Below are 23,493 nucleotides of genomic sequence, written 5' to 3'. Positions count from 1 at the left end.
CCAATTCAAGTGCAAAGTATACAGTAAATGGAAAAGCCCTGGGAAAAATTGGTGAACAAAGAGATCTGGGTGTTCAGATCCATTGTACCCTGAAGGTGGCAACACAGGTCGACAGAATGGTCAAGAAGTCTTACGGCGTGCTTTCATTCATCGGACGGGGTATTGAGTACAAGAATTGGCAGGTCATGTTACAGCTGTATTGGACTTTGGTTCAACCACATTTGGAATACTGCATACAGTTCTGGTAGCAAAATTACCAAAAGGATATGGATGCTCTGGAGAGGGTGCAGAGAAGGTTCACCAGGATGTTGCCTGGTATGGAGGGTGCTAGCTATGAAGAAAGGTTGAGTAGATTAGGATTATTTACATTAGAAAGACGGAGGTTGATGGGGGGGACCTGATTGAGGTCTACAAAATCATGTGGGGTATTGACAGGGTGGATAGCAAGAAGCTTTTTGTCCAGAGTGGGGGTCTCAATTACTAGGCGTCACGATTTCAAGGTGAGAGGGGAAACGTTTAAGGGAGATATGCGTGGAAAGTTTTTTACGCAGAGGGTGGTGGGTGCCTGGAACGAGTTGCTAGCGGAGGTGGTAGAAGTGGACAAGATAGCCTCATTTACAATGTATCTAGACAGATACATGAATGGGGAGGGAGCAGAGGGATACAGATCCTTGGAAAATAGGTGACAGGTTTAGATAGAGGATCTGGATCAGCGCAAGCTTGGAGGGCCGAAGGGCCTGTTCCTGTGCTGTAATTTTCTTTGTTCTTTGTTCCATCATATTGTGCAGCACTATCACTGTGCTAAACAAAACAGACTTCGAACAGATCTACCATTTAAGACTAGCCATACGTGAGGTGTTATAAGCCACCGTTAGCAGCAAAATCATACTTTACCACAATCTGCGACCTCAGACCCTGGTATTTCCCATCTTCTAATACCATAAGGATTGCAGGAAGGCATGCCAAGAGCAGCACCAGGCATAACAATGCAGTGCCAACCTGGTGAAGCTACAAAACAGGAATAGTTACACATCAAACTGCAAAAGCAGCAAGTGATAGACAGAGCTAAGTGATCCAACAACCAATGGATCAGATCCAAACCCCGCAGTCCTGCCACATTCAGACGGATTAGTGTCAGGGACACAACCTTTAGAGTATCCAATGCTTCCAAGCTTTTATTGTTATCACGTGGAGTGAATGAAATTGGCCAAAGGCTGGCATCTGTAATGCTGGGGGAGGCCAAGATGGAACATCCACTTGGCACTTCTGATTGAAGATCGTAGCAAATACTTTAGCCTTATGTTTTACATCCATCCAAACTGATGTTTTGGGCCCTTTCATCATTGTGGATGGGGATATCTGTGAGGCCTCCTCCTTCAGTGAGTTTTTTCAATTTCCTCAACCATTCACGAGGCCAAGTGGTGAGGATGACACAAAGACTTTGCAGAGGGATGCAGACAGGTTAAGTCAGTGGGCAAAAGCTTGTCAGATGGAATATAATGTGAGAAAATGTGAGATTATGCATTTTGCGGAAAGAATATAGGAGCTGAATAATGATTAAGTGCCGAAAGATTGCAGGATGTTGCAGGACAGAGAGATTAGAGTTCTTCTACATGAATCATAAGAATCTAGCACCCAAGTTCAGTGGTTAATAGGGACGGCAAATGAAACATTGACCTTTATTTCAAAGGTGTTGGAATATAAAAATAGGGAAGTCTTGCTAAAACTATCCAAGGTACTAATTAGTTAATCAGTAAGGGAAAAGGTTGGAAAACAGACTTGGAGATAATCAGCTCAGCCGTGATCTCAGTGAATGGTGGACCTGTGTAAAGTCTCTTCCTTGGCTTTGTGGAACTTTAACTGTCCATCTTTACATTGTATTTGTGTGGCTTCACTGAGTAGTACAGATGAAGAAATTGAAACAAGGGCAGGATGTCCCAGAGACGTGAGAAGGTGATAGCTGCCTGGTGTCTGAAGGGATTTGGAAAAACTGTAGTGAGTATCAATGAAGAAATTTCAGACACAATGTCTCAGTAAGTAGTTCTTTCAGTAGAGTGGATTATTGAATTATGGCTTATACTTTGACTAGTCAGAATGGTACCGTAAAACATATAGATGAAGGATGAAATTGCTCTTTTAATGAATACTGCCTGTTTCTGCCCAAGTAAGACTTCCGAATGAAAAAATATTGTTATATGCTATATGTTTTAAGGCCAAATAAAAACTGAAACAACTGCAGATGGTGGAAATCGGAAACAAAATGGAAAATGCTGGAAAAGCTCAGTAGGTCTGGCAGCAGCATCTGAGGAGAGAAATTAGACTTAATATTTTGGGTCCAGTGACCCTTCCTCAGAATTGTTTGAGGAAGGGTCACTGGACCCTAAACGTTAACTCTGATTTCTCTCCACAGATAGATTCAAAGATTCATAGAACAGTACAGCACAGAACAGGCCCTTCAGCCCACGATGTTGTGCCGACCATTGATCCTCATGTATGCACCCTCAAATTTCTGTGACCATATGCATGTCCAGCAGTCTCTTAAATGTCCCCAATGACCTTGCTTCTACAACTGCTGCCAGCAACGCATTCCATGCTCTCACAACTCTCTGTGTAAAGAACCCACCTCTGACATCCCCTCTATACTTTCCTCCAACCAGCTTAAAACTATGACCCCTTATGTTAGCCATTTCTGCCCTGGGAAATAGTCTCTGGCTATCAACTCTATCTATGCCTCTCATTATCTTGTATACCTCAATTAGGTCCCCTCTCCTCCTCCTTTTCTCCAATGAAAAAAGCCCGAGCTCAGTCAACCTCTCTTCATAAGATAAGCCCTCCAGTCCAGGCAGCATCCTGGTAAACCTCCTCTGAACCCTCTCCAAAGCATCCACATCTTTCCTATAGTAGGGCGACCAGAACTGGACGCAGTATTCCAAGTGCGGTCTAACCAAAGTTTTATAGAGCTGCAACAAGATCTAATGACTCTTAAGCTCAATCCCCCTGCTAATGAAAGCCAAAACACCATATGCTTTCTTAACAACCCTGTCTACTTGGGTGGCTATTTTAAGGGATCTATGTATCTGCACACCAAGATCCCTCTGTTCCTCCACACTGCCAAGAATCCTATCCTTCATCCTGTACTCAGCTTTCAAATTCGACCTTCCAAAATGCATCACCTCGCATTTATCCAGGTTGAACTCCATCTGCCACCTCTCAGCCCATCTCTGCATCCTGTCAATGTCCCGCTGCAGCCTACAACAGACCTCTATACTGTCAACGACACCTCCAACCTTCGTGTCGTCTGCAAACTTGCTGACCCATCCTTCAATCCCCTCATCCAAGTCATTAATAAAAATTACAAACAGTAGAGGCCCAAGGACAGAGCCCTGTGGAACACCACTCACCACTGACTTCCAGGCAGAATATTTTCCTTCTACTAGCACTCGCTGTCTTCTGCCAGGTCTGCTGAGATTTTCAAGCAATTTCTGTTTTTGTTTCAAAGCCAGATGTTTTCACAATTTCCACATCCATTTGATCTTGAAAGAGGAATTTTGAGCTAATCATCGTCATTAGTAACTGTCCTCAAACAGGTCATTATATCACTGGCATATTAAGGCTTACTCTACCCCATCGATTTACATTTGTGCAATCAACAAAAGATGGGAGAATTAGAATTAATTCATTTTTATTGTCTCAAATAAATAATGGAAATACTTCAAACTGCTTAGATGTCACATCACAACTGTTATGCTGAGGTATCATTTTACAGAGTTAAAACTGTAAATGCAACTTTCACACGATAATCACATCACTGCACCTTATAAAAACAGCAACAACTGAGATAACAAGGTGGGGAGCTGGACGAACACAGCAGGCCAAGCAGCATCAGATGAGCAGAAAGGCTGACGTTTCGGGCCTAGACCCTTCTTATGCAAATGTTGTTCCTATTATATCACTAAATATGTGCACACAGTGGGTGGCACAGGTTCATGTCAGTGAGCCCTCAGGCCATGCACATGTTGAGTTTAACCTATTATTTTTCTGTTATAATATCGGATAATTTCATATTTTAATCATTCATGGGATGTAGGTACCACAACAGAAAACTATGAACTCATCAAGCTACCAGGTGTTTCAAAAAAGGCACACGACTTGAACATATTGCTTGTGAATGTTAGGCCTGTGGTGTTGGGAGCAGCTCCTTGAGGCAGATACTATTAATTGTGTTTGGGGTAAATGACTTGGTGTGATTTTCTCAATGAGATGTTCATACCGCAGTGGGGCAAGTGATCTTTGTACCTGTAAGCTTAGACAGGGTCCTGGTAGGATGGACCATTGAGGAGGAGCTGCAGTGTCATCTACGCCAGTAGCTACAAGGTGGAGGCAGTAACTGAGAGATTTGATTTGATTTGATGTGGTCACATGTGCCTAAGTATAGTGAAAATCTTGATTGCGAGCAGTACAGGCAAATCATAGTAAGCAAGGACATACAGAGCATAGGGTGTTTAGCAAGAGTGAGGCATACAGATTACACTGCACAGGAGGTCTGCAGAGCAACAGAAACAATGTTGCTGAGAAAGCTCAGCGGGTCTGGCAGTCAGTATCTGTGAAGAAAAAAATCAGTTAACATTTCGGGTCTGGTGAACCTTCCTCAGAATGGTTCTTTTCATAAACACAACCATTGAAAATTAGTCATTAAACAATGGAAACATATACAATTTATAATTTCAATAATATCACTGACGGTGTCCATGAAACGTCCAATCCCTCGAGTGCCCATTGTCTCAAATACCAGCAGACACAAAGTGCTCCTTCTTCTGGGCCACTGAGCATGGATGAGACTGCAGGAGGGAGGCAGGCACCTACAGAGGTCGCCCACTATGGAGGCATCCAAGCTGAACCTACAGGTAACCATTTTAGTTAGACTCATGATAACATGCAATTTAGACTAATCAGCATATATAGTTTAATAAAATAAGGTACCGTTAATGATGAAAGCAGGTTTCCACTAAGGCAAATGCCATTTAGTATTTTTTCAGTGCAGCACCAGTAACCTTTCCAATTTTATTCTTGAAATTTGAGCACCATTGGTAAGGCTAGTATTGATTGCTCAACCACACATGAATAGGAAGCAATCTTTCTTGAATGGTTGTGGTCTTTGTGACGAAGTTACTTCCACGATGCAATTGGATCAGACATGCCGGGATTTTTATACAGCAACAGTAAAGGAACGGCAATACCTTTCCAAGTCAGGATGGTGTGCTCACTCTGAAGGGGAAATTGAAATTGATACTGCTATGCATGCGATCTTGATGGTTCACTAATATCCTTTAGGGAAGGAAACTGCCATCCTTACCTGGTCTGGCCTACATGTGACTCCGGACCCACTGCAATGTGGTTGACTCTTAACTTCCCTCTGGGCAATTAGGGATGGGCAATAAATGTTGCCTATCCAGCAATGCCCTCATCCCATGAATGAATTTTTTAAAATGCCGCAGATATCCAGCAGATGGTGTACATCTTTGGTACTCCAGTAGTGGAAGAGTTAAATGTTTCAACAGGTAGATAGGATGGTGATCAAGCAGAATATTTTGTTCTAGATAGTATCAAGATTCCAGACAAGCAGAGATTATTTCTAGTGCCTGCCGCTTATGCATTAGGGAGGCTTTTGATGAGTCAAGCAGTGGGCCGGTAATTGTCACATACTCAGTCTCTGACCTACTACAGTGGCTATGGCACTTTTCTGGTTGGTTAACTTAAGTTTCTGGTCAGTAGGAGCCAATGGGTGCAATTCAAGGATTCAGTATTGGAAATGCAATTGAATGTGAGACTTGTGTATTAGGTTCCATTCCGCTGGGGATCCTCATGGCCTATTGCAAATGCCATGTGAACCACTCAAAGAACTGGATTTTGCAGTAAACAACAAACACAGGTTACCTTCTTTCTATGTGTTACTGGGTTCGAAGTTCCAATCAACCAAATCTTGAAAGAGTGTAACCCCTTCTGCAGGGGACTTGGAATCTGTGCTGACATGGGGAGTAGCTGAATTTTTCCTTAACCAAACAGCACTTTTTAATGAACACTGCTGAATCTGACCAAGCAAGTGTAAATTAGAATAGTGAATTCACTGTTATGCCAGGTATAGTACACAAATGGATCAAGGATTGTTTGTTTTTTTTTGTTACAGCCCTAATTTTTCAGATGAGCTTCATACATATAATACAGCAATTGCATGAGCATTCTATGTATTTGACTGATGCATCTCACAACAAGTTATCCTGATTGTACAATTTACAAAGGGGCAAGCCATCTCCAATTACTCCCCCTCTCTCCCTATTTATTTCAGAACGCTCTCCCCAGCTCCCTTTTCTGATGAAGGGCCTAGGCCCGAAACGTCAGCTTTTGTGCTCCTGAGATGCTGCTTGGCCTGCTGTGTTCATGCAGCTCCACACTTGGTTGTCTCAGATTCTCCGGCATCTGCAGTTCCCATTATCTCTCTCCAATTGCAATCTCTTGATTCACACATTTCAATGCATGTGTCACAGGAGGATGTAGTAATATCAATAGGCACTGGTAGACTCATCATTATTTTACTGCAAATTACAGCCTTTGCTGCTGCTCAGTGCTCAGTGCCATTTACAGCAAGCTATAAAACAGGGTTGTAAAATAGATGTAACCACTGGTTTTAATCAGAAAGAAGAAAATTCAAGGATCATAGTCCAGAACACAATCAAAGCTCAAAACAGTGATATCCCAAGAACTAGGTATAGTTAGATGACAAGATAGTAGAGATTCAAAAGCAGGTAGGAGAGAAAGAAAAGACTGAGGATGTAATAAAGTTTTGCATCTGTGGGGTTCTAGGAAAGAAGCATTTAGAATAAGCAATGCTGCTGTAAATAAAGTTAAGGAAAACAACGAAATAGATTGTGGAGTAATGGCATGCCCATTAATAATTTTTACTCTATTATTTTAACTGATTAACAGGCAATTTTATACATTTTATTCTATTTGCTTGGAGTGCAAAAAATGTAATTGCGCTGTCGCACCGTGAGCACGATTGCAGTGGGACTAAATCCCATTAAGAAGAATGCAATTTGGACCACCCAATTGCAAATCAAATTCTCAAGTACAGGCGTGGACTCTGTCCATGCACAAAGCATGTTCCTGAAATTCCACTCTCACCAATCAGTTTTCAACATTTTGTATGTCTCAATCTATTGCATAAATATATAATATTCAGGAACCCCAAGGGGTCATGAGTTCAAAGTGAGAGGAGGAAAGTTTAAGGGAGATACGCGTGGAAAGTTCTTTACACAGAGGGTGGTGGGTGCCTGGAACGCGTTGCCAGCGGAGGTGGTAGACGCAGACACGTTAGCGTCTTTTAAGATATATTTGGACAGGTACATGGATGGGCAGGGAGCAAATGGACACAGACCGTTAGAAAATAGATGACAGGTTAGACAAAGGATCTTGATCAGCGCAGGCTTGGAGGGCTGAAGGGCCTGTTCCTGTGCTGTAGGTTTCTTTGTTTCTTTGAACCCATTCGTATGTTTAAAACTGACACCACATTGATGTTAGATGTTTCACTGGCTTCAAATCAAAGGGAAGCAATCTGGAGAAGGTTTATGAGACTGATACCTGCAATAAACAGATGGATTTATGAGGAAAGTGTAGACACACTAGGACAGTATCCACTGGAATTCAGAAGAATGACATACACTACAAGATACTGAGGGAACTTGACCAGATGGATGTTGAAAGAATGTTTCCTCTAGTGGGCAATCTAGAGCCTGTTTATAGTTTAAAAATAAGGAAGTGTCCATTTAAAACAGAGATGATGAAATATTTCTTTCTCACAGACCACGAAGAGTCTTTGGAATTCCATTCCTTGAAAGGCAGGGCATGGAAATTCTTTTAAGGGAGAATCAGATAGATTGTCAATTTCCAAGGGAATGAAAGGTTATCAGGGATGTGCACAGTGGTGATTGTAACAAGCGCTGGGTGAATATCATTAACTATGAGATCCTTGATTGGAGATGTTAACTGAGCAAATCAGGGAGCCCTGGCTAACAGATATAAACAGGAGATTCAGAGACTCATTTCATTCTCGGGATTAGCTTTGAGCACATGTAAATAAAGTTTGACTTTATGAATGGGATGCTGGCCTCTTAGAATTATTTCAGGCAGGAAAGCAGAGTTGAGGCTAAAATCAGATTAGCCGTGATCCAATTGAAAGGTGAAGCAGACTTGAAGGCTCAAGTGGTAGTTGTTTGTATGTTCATGGATAGATTTTAGATTAACTGTTCAAGTGATAGAAGAGAGTTAAGAACCTCACACTGTTACAAGGAATTCAAAATAAGAATTATTGACAGAAAGCTCAGGTTGTGGAATAAGCATTATGCTCCATACTTTAACCTCCAATTTTATAGTTGATCTACTCCAAAACTATAACTTTGCAGCAACATAAAAGAACAGCATAATAGCATCCTTAATGCCATAAAAGTTGTTTTCTAATTTGCTCTTCTTTGGTTAAAAAGTTAACTTATTCTTTTGTTCAAATAGATTCAAGCCGCACATAGGGTTTAAAATTGCAGTCAACTGGCCTTTAAACGAGCCCATTTTTAATAACAAACCATTCAAGAAAAATGAGAATGATAAAACTGGCACTGGCTGAGCATTTTTGAGAGCCAATAAACTGAGACAAAACTAATTGCCATTTGGAATAATAAAGTGTGAAGCTGGATGAACACAGCAGGCCAAGCAGCATCTCAGGAGCACAAAAGCTGACGTTTCAGGCCTAGACCCAAGCCGAAGGGTCTAGGCCCGAAACATCAGCTTTTGTGCTCCTGAGATGCTGCTTGGTCTGCTGCGTTCATCCAGCTTCACACTTTATTATCTTGGGTTCTCCAGCATCTGCAGTTCCCATTATCTCTGCCATTTGGAATAGTTTTATTTTCTTTGTTCATTGGATGGGAGCATTGCTGACTAGGCCAGCAATTATTACCCATCTTTGATTGCCCTTGAAACAGAGAAAATAGGAGCAGGAGTAGGCCATTTGGCCCTTCAGGCCTGCTCCACCATTCAACATGATGATGGCTGATCATCCAACTCAAAACCCTACTCCTGATTTCTCCCACAACTTTTGATTCCTTTGGCCCCCAACAACTATATCTAACTATGACAATATGGTAGTGAGTTACCTTCTTGAACCATGCAGAGTAGTTCTTCCAAAGTGCTGTTAGAAAGGGAGCTCCAGGATTTTGATCCAGTGACAATGAGGGAATGGTGATATAGTTCCAGTCAGGTTGGCACATGCCCTCGAGGGGAACTTATAGATGGTGGTACTCTACCTGCTGCCTTTGTTTATCTTGATGGTACATGCCATGGTTTTGGAAGGAGTTGTCAGTTAGCCAATGATGGAGGGAGTGAATGTTTAGGGTACAGAGTGGTGTTGAGTTTCTTGAGTGAAGCTGGAGTGCACTCATCCAGGTAAATGGAGAATATTCTATGATGCTTCACCGACGAAAGTCAGCATGGAGTATTTTGACTAATCATATCTGACTAATTCAGTTGAGTTCTTCAATGAAGTAATGTAGGAGGTCGATGACATGATAAGGTTAATGTATTGAATATTGACTTTCAAAAGACATTTGACAAAGTATCATTTAATTGACTTGTTCACAAACTCGAAGCCCAAGGGATTAAAGAGGAAATATTAGCATGGTCATAAAATTGGCTCAGGGACAGAAAGCAAGGAGTAGTGGTGAATGGTTGTTGTTTAGACTGGAGGAGAGTTGGCAATGGCATTGCCCAGGGTTGGGGAATTTGGAACATTTCTCATTTTCATATAAACTAATGGTGGGATTTGGATATAGAGGACATAACTTCAAAGTGTGCAGGTGACATGAAATTCTGAAATGTAGCAAGCAAAGAAGAGGTTAGTGACAGCCTGAGGATGATATTGACGACTGCTAAAATTATCGGACTGTGATGGATGAAGTGATACATTTTAGTAAGAAGAATGGGAAAGATATTATGAACTAAATGATACAATTTTTGAGATCACTCAGAGGACGGTGAATCTTTGAAGTTCACTGCCCAGAAAACTGTTGTGTTTGACACTGAGACATTTGAAAAACATCATGTGATACAGGGAAAATGCAGGAAGTACAGATCAACCAGGATCTGTTTGAATAACAGAATGGGCTTGAAGGGCTGAATGGCTTACTCCTGCTCATAATTCTTATGGTCTTAAAGAACCCTGGAGATTTTTGGACACAGATTTTTCAGCGTGTCAGAGCAAGTTAAGAAAACTGTTTCAAAAATCATAAGGAATGCTTGGCTTCATTTAAAAAAAAGAATTAAAATAACAAAATTACACTGAACTTGATCAAACACTAGTTAGGCCTCATCATGGCAGCAACATCTTTCCATCTGTATAAGATGATGGACATGCAGCAAGTATCATGGGGATGCGACAGATTCATGTAGTGCACTTTAGTTGATGGTATTCAACTCAGAATGGAATGCACATTAAACATTAGAGAGGTCAGAGAGGACACAGATTTAAAATGATCAGTGAAAGCACCAAAGCCATGTATAACATTCTAACATGGTTGGTCAGACAAGTTTGGGGGACAGGGTGCGGATGCTCCTCCTTACTGGGGTGCCTAGAGCCAGAGCACACAGTCTCCGAACACAGGGCAGGCCATTCAGGAATCAGTTGAGGAAACATTTCCTCATTCAGAACGTGGTCAGCCTGTGGAATTCACTATTGCAGAAAGTTGTGGAGGATGGGTTGCTGAGTATATTCAAGAAAGGCATTGATAACTTTTTAGATATTAAAGGTATGAAGGGGTATGCAGAGAATATTGGGTTGAAATAGAGGATCAGCCATGGTTATATTGAATAGTGGTATAGGCTCAATGGTCCAGATGGCCTGTTCCTGCTCATAATTTCTATGAACCCTTGTTTTCCAAGCAGCTAGCTGTGATCCAGAAGACAGTGCCTGAAAAAGTGAAGGAAGCCAATCTAATAATAACATTTTAAAGACTATTGTGTAAATACTTGGAAGGATTCTTTTATTTCCTCCAGGAGTGTGAGGAAAGAGCACAGGATGGGGATTAACCAAACAGCTCAACCAAACAGCAGGTGCAGACATGGCTGGGAAGACCTCCCTATGCTGTATGGCTCTATGTTCTTCATGTAATCCTCCACTGTCCTGCAGAATGGCCTTTTCCAGTTACAGTACTTTGCAATTTCACACAGCTGCCTTGTATACCCTTCAGTCTTCATCCTTACCTACATTGTAGGCTGGGCACGGATTGCTATCTCTCTGTATTGCCCGAGGTCTGAGTCCTCCCTCTACTTGTCAGACCAGCTAGATTTCCACATCCTGGAAATGCGCTGCTTTCCTCTGTTTCAAACGCCTGCAGACCGCAGTGAACACATCCTTGACATTCCTCTGTCCAAAAACTAGGACATACGAGCTGGCCGTGTAGTAGAGGGAGGAAATCAAACTGGACGTGTACTTCAAGGTCTGGTTCTGCCCTTGATCGGGCATAACTTTTGCAATCAGCATAATCCAGACGATGTCATTGGAGATCCAACAAGTCACGTAGATGCAGAGGAGAGAGACCAGGATCCTGGTAGCCTGCAGGGTGATCTTGCTCCCGGGATTTAACCCTTGCCCTGCCACCCCCACCCTCCTCTGATGCTTGCAGAGGAGCTGGATGATCAGAACGTTCAGCACCACCACCCAGACGATAGCTATCAGGTCCAGGCTGACCGAGATATAAGTCACAATGTCAGAAGCCGAGCTGCTAACCAGGCTATTGCAGCTGGTGCTGGGCAGGTAGCCGGCTGAGCCGTTCTGCTGGTCCTGCGACAAGCGGATGATTTTGTCCATGGTGTACGGGATGTAGAAAGTGAAGCTGGTGAGCCACAGGGCGCTGATGGAAACATTGACGTACCTGCTCTGGTGGCTGAGGATGTAATTGACCAAAGCCCAGTTGGGCCGCTTGATCTTGATCAAATGCAGGAAACTGAGGTTGGAAACTGACCAGATGCTGATGCACCTCAGCGAGGAACTCAGGTAGACCAGGATGATGCAGCCTGTCTCCTGCATCAACTCAACCCTGTAGCATGTCAGCATTCTGGGGATGCCTTGGTAGAAGCACAGTAACAAGTTGACGAATGTCTTGTTGACGATCACTCTGTCCAGCGGTGGGAAACGTTTCTGTTTCACGGCAACGCTGATAAACGCGAAAAGGACCATGATGTTCCCCGTTGTACCCAACACAATTGTCACCACGAACACCAGCATAAAAGGGATCCCTTCTCCATCTACCATCGTTTTCTATCTCCCCCCACCCCGTCTCTCCCTCTCTTTTTCTTTCTCTTTCTCTTTCTTTTCCGGGGGTGGGAGGAGGATAGTCGCCAAAGCGTATTTGCGATTCACCAGGCACCAGCAGTTGACATGGTGATTTATATTCTGTGACAATGTGACGGAGGGGGTGAACTCTCTTGCTCACATTGCTATAGAAACCAGCAGAGGACATCCCTCCAAAGGTGTGTGTGTGTGTGTGTTTTTGTTATAAATGGCAACTTGAACAGGGCCAAAAAAAATCGGCAGGTCAAACTGTATTTCCCCGGAGTGAAAAATAAATCATTTGAGAAAAGGTTTCAAATAAAGACTGTGTGCCTGGGAGCTCCCACGTGTTGCCTGACCTGCTTTAGGCTGTTTACAATACTGACGAAGGAACACAGGACTCAGGATCACAAGTACATAATACAACCTCTGGAACCTGCATGGCTATTCAATAGGAACAATGTGGATACCATCTCAAACCCACTTTCCTGTCTGCCTCCCCCCTCCCCCGATTATCAAAATAATGAAGGCAACGATCCAGCCTCCACTGTTTCTGAATTAGAGAACTCCACTAACAGTACCCTCAAATCTAAAACTCTATCCTTCGAGCTTATCATGGCATTCTAGCACGTTAGGATTGCTATCCCCTTGAGGAGCCTTTACAAGGAGGTTATTGATTAATCCTTTCTCATTGCTTAATGTCAGCTCTAGAATAACCAACCTTCTGGTTAGTTCCAGAAAATATTAAGTTTAGAACAATTTCTTAAAGTTATCTGCAAATGCAGTTTTAAAGGTACCTTTGACAATTTGGTTCACCCAATCTACATGCACATTAGCATCATCCACAATTATTGAGCTACGTTTCTTAAATGGCTCAATTATTTGTTCCTGTATTCTCTGTCCTACAATGTAACGTCAATTAGGTGAAATTAGGTCCTCCTAACTTTCCTTTTTCCTATTTCTACACAAATGATTCCGCATCTCGCTTTTTCAAATTAAGTTCGTATGTCATTACAATATCAATGACATCTTAAGAGCTACCCTACTAACATTTTCTTGATTCCTGTCTTGTCAACATGTCAGATATCCCTTAACATTTAGAATACAGCCATAGTCACATTGCAGCCATATCTTGGAAATGGCTCTCAGGCCTTTTTTTGTCTATCTGTGCTAACAATTCATCGATTTTATCTGCGCTGATGGGTTTTTATAATTTTCACAGCCTCTGGCCTTACATGATGGTGCAGTCAACAGTTTGTAACTGTTTGTCCCTTCTTTATAATTTGGCCCCGAGCTTCTCATACTCTTTCTACATACTCCTTCTATGCTAATCCCTGTTCTAATATGTTATTGTACCTATGTGGACCACAATCACTGGATCTTTCCCTTCCCACTGGAAGTTCTTATTCAACCCCAAGGAGATCTCCCAATTCCGAATATCAGACAGGCAACACAGCCTCTGGACTCATACTGTCAGTGCAGAGAACTGAATCCATCATGCTGACTATACTACTTCCAATGACTGTTAAATCCCAGCTGATGGTAACATCAGACAAGTGATATCCCAGAATGACCTGTCTTGATAGATAATAAGTTTAATTTTTACAGTGTACTAACATGACGGTTAGTCACTGACACATTCACACAAGGCTGCAGATGTTCTTTAGCAACAGCAAGTGAGCATGTTAGACAAAGAATAAATATAAGATATATATCTAAAGTAGTTAGAAAGATCTTAACATAAACAGCAAAGTTTCAACCCATTTCCTAACATCAGAGATAGCACACCTCAGAGAAATTTCACTCTTTTCTCAGCTCATCAGGCTTTTCCAGGCTACTGACTCTTCCTTGGACTGTAAAGACAATTTTATGATTCCTTTCTGAGTCTGTTGGTATGAATCTTTTACAATTCTGATAACCCAAACTTTTTTTAGTTCTAACAACTTGAATATTTTTATCCAAATCAATGGGCTTGGAAACTTCACAAATCTAAAAACATCTCAGCTACTGAAGAACCTGATTCTCCTGAATTAAAACTGGGTTCACCTGCTAGGATAAACATTTCTGACTTCTGAATTGAACTCCTAGTTCTTCTGAACTGAGACCATGAGTCTTCCATTCTGAAGTCAAAACAAAACCTTGTACTATGGTATAATCAGCAATATAATCATGTTACACTACAGGACTTCTCCCAGGCAACTGTGTGCAGTCACATGCTTCCTTGGAACTGGGTTCACCTGTGTGGAGTCAACTTAACGTATTGGACAAAAAACCAATACAGCTTAGAATTCAGTGTGTTATCTTTATTGGTTAATGATTTCAGACATTGAAGCAGTTTTAAGATACAACTTAAAGTAAGCTGCTATACATGGTTAGATTATTCGGTTCTACTTAACTTGAGGATTTACAAGGGGCCTATATATCATTTGTTCATGTTAGATGTTCCCCATACAGGAACAGTTGATCAGGTTCACCCAGTAACAGATGTTCTTTATAACAAATCTGTTTAGGCTGTTGTTTCTTAAGGTTACCATCCTGTCTTTTTGGGAATCTGGATTTGAATACCCTTTTTCCAAGGTCCAGTAGGTTCCAAGTTGTTGATGTCACTGCTTGACTGTTGCCCCATAACTTGTTCGGTTAATGATGTTCCACTTTTCTGGTTTCCTTTTCCATTGGTTTTTCTTGTTTTTTATTTTAATCATTTGTGGTATGTGGGCAGTGCTGTCTGGGCCAGCATTTATTACCTGTTGCTTGTTGCCCATGAGGAGATGGTGGTGAGCTGCCTTCTTGAACCGTTGCAGTCCACATGCTGTGAGTTGACCCACAGATACCATTCGGGAGGGAGATCCAGGATTTTGACCCAGGAGCACTGAAAGAACTTTGGTATATTTCCAGGTCAGGATGGTGAATGGCTTGCAGGGCAACTTCAAGATGGTGGTGTTCCCAAAATCTGCTGCCCTTGTCCTTGTGGATGGAAGTGGTCATGGGATTAGAAGGTGCTATCTGAGGATCTTTGGTGAATTTCTGCAGTGCATGTTGTAGAAAGTACACACTGCTGCTACTGAGTGTCCGTGGTGGAGGGAGTGGATGCTGGTGAATGTGATGCCAATCAAGTGGGCTGCTTTTTCCTGGATGGTGTCAAGCTTCTTAAATGTTGTTGGGGCTGCACTCATCCAGGCAAGTGGGAAATATTCCATCACACTCCTGACTTGTGCCTTCTAGAAGGTGGACAGGCTCTGGGGAGTCAGGAGGTGAGTTACTTGCTGCAGTATTCCTAGCCCTGACCTGATCTGTATTTATACAGAGTCCAGCTGAGTTTCTGGTCAATGGTAACCCCAGGATATTGATAGTGGGGGATTCAGTGATGGTAACTCAATTGAATGTCAAGGGGCTGTGACTAGATTCTCTCTTATTGGTGATAGTCATAGATCCTGGCATTTGTGTGGCATGAATGTCATTTGCCACTTGTCAGCCCAAGCCTGGATATTGTCCTGATCTTGTTGCATTTGAACACGGACTGCTTCAGTATCTGAGGAGCCACAAATGGTGCTGAACATTGTGCAATCTTTGGCAAATATCCCCACTTCTGACCTTATGATGGAAGAAAGGTCATTGATGAAGCAGCTGAAGATAGTTGGGCCTGGGATAGTACCATGAGGAACTCCTGCAGAGATGTTCTGGGGCTGAGATGACTGACCTGAACAACCACAACCAGCTTCCTTTCTGACAGGTATGAATCCAACTACTGGAGAGTTTGCCCCGATACCCATTCCAGCCCCTGATTCCAGTTTTTCCAGGGTTCCTCGATGCCACACTTGGTTGAATGCAGCCTTGATGTCAAGGGCTGTCATGCTCACCTCACCTCTGGAATTCAGCTCTTTTGTCCCTGGTTGAACCAAAGCTGTAATGAGGTAAGGAGCTGAGCATTGACCACATTACATTTTAGGAAAGCGATCATGAGCTGTCTTCCTTGAGATGTCTGTTTTGCAACTAATGTACTTTTCTATGGCCCTCAGGTCACTGTAAGTTCAGGCCAGTATGTCAGACTGACCATTTTCCCAACAAGCTTCAGACGCAGACTCTTAGCCTCAGGACATACAGCCTGATGACCTATATCCATCTGCCTCTATTTTTAAATCCAAATTTTAATGTATTATATATCACTCATCACACTAGCACTATGTTAGCCTCCCCCACTTGAACGACATTCTGTACTGTACCATGTGGCAAGTTCAGTTTGTTCATCCACCTTGTAATCCATATTTCGATCTATATAGGCTGCAGGAGCTCAAAGCCTTTGGTCAATTGCAAGATTGAAGGCTCTTCCACCCCTAGCTCTTGATCTCCATACCAACTTCACTTGCAGTCACACCCTCCTGTTCTGGTGTTTGTCTTTCAGAGATTGATTCCACTGATCAGAGAATTGTAAACACGGGGAGGGGGGGGGTGCTTTGTCACAGATAAGGGACCAATTATTTGGACAGCATGGGGTATAGCATGGTGGCTCAGTGGTTAGCACAGCTGCCTCATAACGCCAGGGACCTGGGTTCGATTCCACCCTCAGGTGACTGTGTGAAGTTTGCACATTCTCCCCATATCTGCGTGAGTTTCCTCCAGGTACTCTGGTTTCCTCCCACAGTCCAAAGCTGTGCAGGTTACGTGGATTGGCCGCGCTAAATTGCCTGTAGCATTCATGGATGTGTAGATTATTTGGGTTATAGGTTATAGGGGGAAGGGCCTGGGTGGGATGCTCCAAGGGTTAGTGTGGACTTGTTGGGCTGAAGGGCCTGTTTCCACATGGTAGGGGTTCTATTATTTTTATTTTGGACTGAAATGAGGAAAATTAATTTGTTCAGAGGGTAGTGAGTTTTTAAAATGCTCCATGAAGAAATTGTGGAAGCTCCATTGTTTAACACACTTAAGGCTAGGATAGATAGCCTTTTGGTCTTCTAGGGAACTGAGGGAAATGGGGAGCCAACAGGAAAGTAGAGTCAAACGCCAAGATCAGCCATGATCCAACTGAATGACAGAGCAAACTTCATGGGACCCTTACTCCTATTGCTTGTGATCTTGTGAAATTATCCTTAACTATGTCAGCAAAAAGGTTGGTTAGTTATTATCACATTACTGTGCAAGAGCTCACTGTATGTAAATTGGTTTCAATGAATACTGCACTGCAACAGTAATTATAATATAAAAATCTTAATTGTGCGATGCTTTGGAATACCCTGAGGTCATTAAAGGTGCTACGCAAATACTAATGCTCTATTCAAAGGGAATGGCACTGTAATTATATTTCTTGGGAGTTCATCAGTGTTATAAATTCTTTCATTCATGCCAGCCTATTCTTTACATGCAATATTCCGAATGTTGCACTGACTAAACAAATCTTCAAAAGAGAGAAAATCAAAAGCATCTGTTTAACTCTGCTGAGAAATATCCACCTGTTGCGGGTCATTAGTATTTCTTCCAACTCCAAAGTTTAACTTCCTGGTTTAATTCTCAATTTTTCAGTGATTTTATTTCATAGCTACATCTGATGAATATGTACCTTTACGAAATAATTGGTTAGGAAAGGGACTTAGAGATTATGGCCATAAATCAAAGGTGTCACAGTTGATTAGGTTTGGAGACAATTCTACAGTTTTGTTTGTTTAGGAAGGAGGAGAAGTATCTTCTGATAAACAACCTTCCGAACAGGTTAAAAAAATATAAAACTACTTACAGGTGACTGCATGGTTCACTCGTCAGGAAAAATCAAGGTCATACTTATTCACTGCAAGATGAGTTTCTGGAATTGCAAAAGTGTTCCTTTTAAGTGCAATGAGGACATCAATGGCTAGGCCAGCATTTATTGCCCACGCCTAATTTCCCAGAGGGCAGTTAGGAGTCAACCACATTACTGCGGGTCTGGAGACATGTGTAGGCCAGACCAGGTAACGATGACAATTTCCTTCCTGGAGGGACATTAATGAACCAGAAGGGTTTGTCCCCAACAATCAATTAATAGTCATTTTTAGACTCTTCATTGCAGATCCTCTTTTATTGAATTCAAATTCCACCATCTGTCTCAGTGGGATTTGAACCTGGGGCCCCAGAACATTTCCTGGGTCTCTGGACTAACAATTCAGTGATAATACCACTGGACCATTGCCTCCCTGTCCATCTTTGCAACCAAAAAAGATATGCCAATGGATTTATCTTTAAAAGTTCTGCGATCATATTCTCCAAGAGTCAGGTGTATAACTATGGAGGTTCATCTACTGTGGAATCTAATATAATTCCACAGGTTGTAGCAGAGGAGTGTGCAGCATATATGTGAGAAATAGAAGAGATAGATCCTTGAGGGATTCCAAAGGTAACCAATCAAAAGTGGCAAGACAGACTGTTGCACAAGGTATACTTGCACACATAAAAATGGAAATGGGAGAAGCCATTTTCATCAATCTGGTCAAAAAGGGAGGTTGGTGTGGTCAATCATCTCAAAGACTGCAGACCAATCAAGAAGGGTACTGAGACGTAGAAATGTTTTCTTTTAACGAATAAATAGATAGATTAGTTAAACCTGGAGCTCCAATGAAATTTTAGAAAACTTATGACAATTGCAAATGACCATTGACAAAATAGTGAAAAAATTCCATTTTGCAACAGTTTTTATTAATTCAGGATTGAGGTAAGGGTTGGAAATCTTGTTTTCAACCCTTATCAAACAAAAAACCCACTGACTGTCCTCCAAATTTTTCTGTGCAATTTCCAAGGGATGTTTAGAACATTGAACAAAGGACATAGAACATTACAGCGCAGTACAGGCCCTTCAGCCCTCGATGTTGCGCCAACCTGTGAAACCAATCTGAAGACCATCTGACCTACACTACTCCATAATCTTCCATTTGTTTATTCAATGACCATTTAAATGCCCTTAAACTTGGCGATTCTACTACTGTTGCAGGGAGGACATTCCATGCCCTTAGTATTCTCTGAGTAACGAGCCAACCTCTGACATCTATCCTATATCTATCACCCCTCAATTTAAAACTATGTCTCCTCATGCTAGCTATCCCCATCCGAGGAAAAAGGCTGTCACTGTCCACCCTATCTAATCCTCTGATCATCTTGTATGTCTCTATTAAGTCACCTTTTAACCTTCTTCTCTCTAACGAAAACAGCCTCAAGTCCCTCAGCCTTTTCTCATAAGACCTTCCCTCCAGACTGGGCAACATCCTGGTATATCTCCTCTGGACCCTTTCAAATGCCTCCACATCCCTCCTATAATGTGGCAACTAGAACTGTACGCAATACTCTAAGTGCGGCTGCACCAGAGTTTTGTACAGCTGCAACATGACCTCATGGCTCTGAAACTCAATCCCCCCACCAATAAAACCTAACACACCGTACGACTTCTTAACAACCCTATCAAACTGGGTGGAAACTTTCAGGGATCTATGCACATGGACACTGAGATCGCTCTGCTCATCCACACTACCAAGAATCTTACCATCAGCCCAGTACTCTGTATTACTGTTACTCCTTCCAAAATGAATCACCTTACACTTTTCCACATTAAACTCCATTTGCCACCTCTCAGCCCAGCTCTGCAGCTGATCTATGTCCCTCTGTAACCTGCAACATCCTTCCGCCCTATCCACAACTCCACCGACTTTAGTGTCATCTGCAAATTTACTAACCCATCCTTCTACGCCCTCATTCAGGTCATTTATAAAAGTGACAAACAGCAGTGGCCCCAAAACAGGTACACCACTAGTAACCGAGCTCTAGGATGAACATTTTCCATCAACCACCACCCTCTGTCTTCTTACAGCTAGCCAATTTCTGATCCAAACTGTTAAATCACCCTCAATCCCATGCCTCCGTATTTTCTGCAATAGCCTACCATGGGGAACCTTATCAAACGCTTAACTGAAATCCAGAAACACCACATCAACCACTTTACCCTCATCCACCTGTTTGGTCACCTTCTCAAAGAACTCAATAAGGTTTGTGACGCACGACCTACCCTTCACAAAACCATGTTGACTATCCCTAATCAAATTATTCCTATCTCCTATAATCCTTCCCAACACTTTACCCACAATCAAAGTAAGGCTCACTGGCCTATAATTACCAGCGTTGTCTCTACTCCCTTTCTTGAACAAGGGGACAACATTTGCTATTCTCCAGTCTTCTGGCACTATTCCTATAGACAATGATGACATAAATATCAAAGCCAAAAACTCTGCAATCTCCTCCCTAGCTTCCCAGAGAATCCTGGGATAAATCCCATCCAGCCCAAGGGGATTTGTCTATTTTCACACTTTCCAGAATTGCTAACACCTCCTCCTTATGAACCTCAATCCCGTCTCGTCTAGTAGCCTGTATCTCAGTATTCTCCTCAACAACATTGTGTTTTTCCTGTGTGAATATTGACAAAAAATATCCATTTAGCGCCTCTCCTATCTCTTCAGACTCCATGCACAACTTTCCACTACTGTCCTTGACTGGCCGTAATCTTACTCTAGTCATTCTTTTATTCCTGACATACCAATGGAAAGCTTTAGGGTTTTCCTTGATCCTACCTGCCAAAGATTTCTCATGTCCCGTCCTGGCTCTTCTTGGCCCTCTCTCTTAGATCCTTCCTGGCTAACTTGTAATTCTCAAGCACCCTAACTGAGCCTTCATGCCTCATCATTATGTAAGCCTCCTTCTTCCTCTTGACAAGAGATTCAACTTCTTTAGTAAACCATGGTACCCTCACTCGACCACTTCCTCCCTGCCTGACAGGTACATTCTTAACAAGGACACGCAGTAGCTGTTCCTTGAACAAGCTCCACATTTCAATTGTGCCCAGCCCCTACAGTTTCCTTCCCCATTCTATGCATCCTAAATCTTGCCTAATCACCTCATAATTGCCTTTCCCCCAGCTATAACTCTTGCCCTGCGGTATATACCTATCCTTTTCCATCGCTAAAGTGAACGGAACTGAATTGTGGTCACTATCACCAAAGTGCTCACCTACCTCCAAATCTAACACCTGGCCTGGTTCATTACCCAGTACCAAATCCAGTGTGTCCTTGCCTCTTGTTGGCCTAACTACATACTGTGCCAGGAAACCCTCCTGTGCACATTGGACAAAAACTGACCCATCTAAAGTACTCAAACTATAGCATTTCCAGTCAAGATTTGGAAAGTTAAAGACCCCCATAACAACTACCCTGTTACTTTCGCTCTTATCCAGAATCATCTTTGCAATCCTTTCCTCTACATCTCTGGAACTTTTTGGACACGTATAGAAAACTCCCAACAGGGTGACCTCTCCTTTCCTGTTTCTAACCTCAGCCCGTCCTACCTCAGTAGACAAGTCCTCATCAAACGGCCTTTCTGCCACCATAATACTGTCCTTGACTAACAATGCTACACCTCTCCCTCTTTTACCATCTTCCCTGGTCTTACTATAGAACATAGAACACTACAGCGCAGTACAGGCCCTTCAGCCGTCGATGTTGCGCCGACCTGTGAAACCAATCTGAAACCCATCTAACCTGCACTATTTCATTATTATCCATATGTTTATCAAATGACCATTTAAATGCCCTTAAACTTGGCGAGTCTACTACTGTTGGAGGCAGGGCATTCCACACCCTTATTACTCTCTGAGTAAAGAACCTACTTCTGACATCTGCCCTATGTCTATCACCCCTCAATTTAAAGCTATGTCCCCTCATGCTAGCCATCTTCATTTTAGGAAAAAGACTCTCAACATCTAAACCCCAGAACCTGCAGCAACCATTCCTGTCCCTGCTCTATCCATGTGTCCGAAATGGCCACAACATCGAAGTCCCAGGTACCAACCCACCTTATTCCGGACGCTTCTGGCATTGAAGTAGACACACTTCAATCCACCTTCCTGCCTGCCGGTACACTCCTGCGACCTTGAAACCTTATTTATAACTTCACTACTCTCAACCTCCTGTACACTAGAGCTACAATTCAGGTTCCCATCCCCCTGCTGAATTAGTTTAAACCCTCCCAATGAACATTAACAAATGACCCCCCCCCCCCACCCCCCGCCAGGATATTCGTAGTCCCCTTGTTCGGGTGTAGACCGTCCTGTTTGTAGATGTCAAAGTTGATTTAGAGCAGCAAATCCCAAAGGAGAAATCTCCCCTTCAATGAAGCCATGGTCATATTCTGGCTAGTAAAGAGTTTAAACACCCAAATCGTCTTTGAAAATATATGGAAAGAAGATAACTGGGAAAGGGGAGAAGGTAAAATAAGAGGGTCAAGTGCCTGAAAAGGTAGGGCAGGAAAACTGATAGATAGGGAGTGTGAGGAAAATCCCTTCCAAACTGATGCCCATTTCAATTTTGCCAGCACCTTCCCAAGGGCAACTATAAACAGGGAATAAATGTTGGCCCAACCAGTGACACCTACTTCCCATGAGTGAATAAAAAAACAAATCTACCAGGACAAGAGAAGCAGATACATGTGATCACCAATACCTGCAGACTCCCTTCCAAGTCATTCACTAGGCTGACTTGGATTTTAAATAAAAAATGCATGGCTGTACCAACATTCATTGCCTATCCCGGTTTGCCCTTGAGAAGGTGATGGTGAGCTTCCTTCCTCAACTGCTGCAGCCCATGTACTTATGCAGGTTTTTGTCCCAACAACACTGAAAGAACAGCAACATATTTCAAAGTTGTGATGATGAATGGCTTGGAAGTGAACTTACAGGTGGTGGTGTTCCCAGTTATCTGCAGTACTTACACTTCTAGATTGAAACAAAATGTGGAGGAATGGGATTGTAGGAGATATAGCAGTTTGGATCGGAAAGTGGCTTGCTGAAAGAAGACAGAGGGTGGTAGTTGATGGGAAATGTTCATCCTGGAGACCAGTAACTAGTGGTGTACCGCAAGGGTCGGTGTTGGGTCTACTGCTGTTTGTCATTTTTATAAATGACCTGGATGAGGGAGTAGAAGGATAGGTTAGTAAATTTGCAGACGACACTAAGCTCGGTGGAGTTGTGGACAGTGACGTAGGATGCTGTAGGTTGCAGAGAGACATAGATAAGCTGCAGAGCTGGGCTGAGAGGTGGCAAACGGAGTTTAATGTGGACAAGTGTGAGGTGA

General features: G+C 42.6%; 1 protein-coding gene across 1 annotated transcript; it reads right to left on the bottom strand.

The window, feature by feature from the left end:
- Positions 1–11,377: 11,377 nt before the first annotated feature.
- Positions 11,378–12,349, bottom strand: LOC125454419 (taste receptor type 2 member 136-like). Its single transcript, XM_048535183.1, has one exon. The coding sequence runs from the start codon at positions 12,347–12,349 to the stop codon at positions 11,378–11,380; it is 972 nt and encodes a 323-aa protein (XP_048391140.1).
- Positions 12,350–23,493: the final 11,144 nt, after the last annotated feature.

This window comes from Stegostoma tigrinum, chromosome 1 (assembly GCF_030684315.1).
Source record: "Stegostoma tigrinum isolate sSteTig4 chromosome 1, sSteTig4.hap1, whole genome shotgun sequence".
Taxonomy (NCBI): Eukaryota; Metazoa; Chordata; class Chondrichthyes; order Orectolobiformes; family Stegostomatidae; genus Stegostoma; species Stegostoma tigrinum.
Note: the sequence above shows the minus strand (reverse complement) of the source record. Positions and strands in the feature narration are given on the sequence as shown.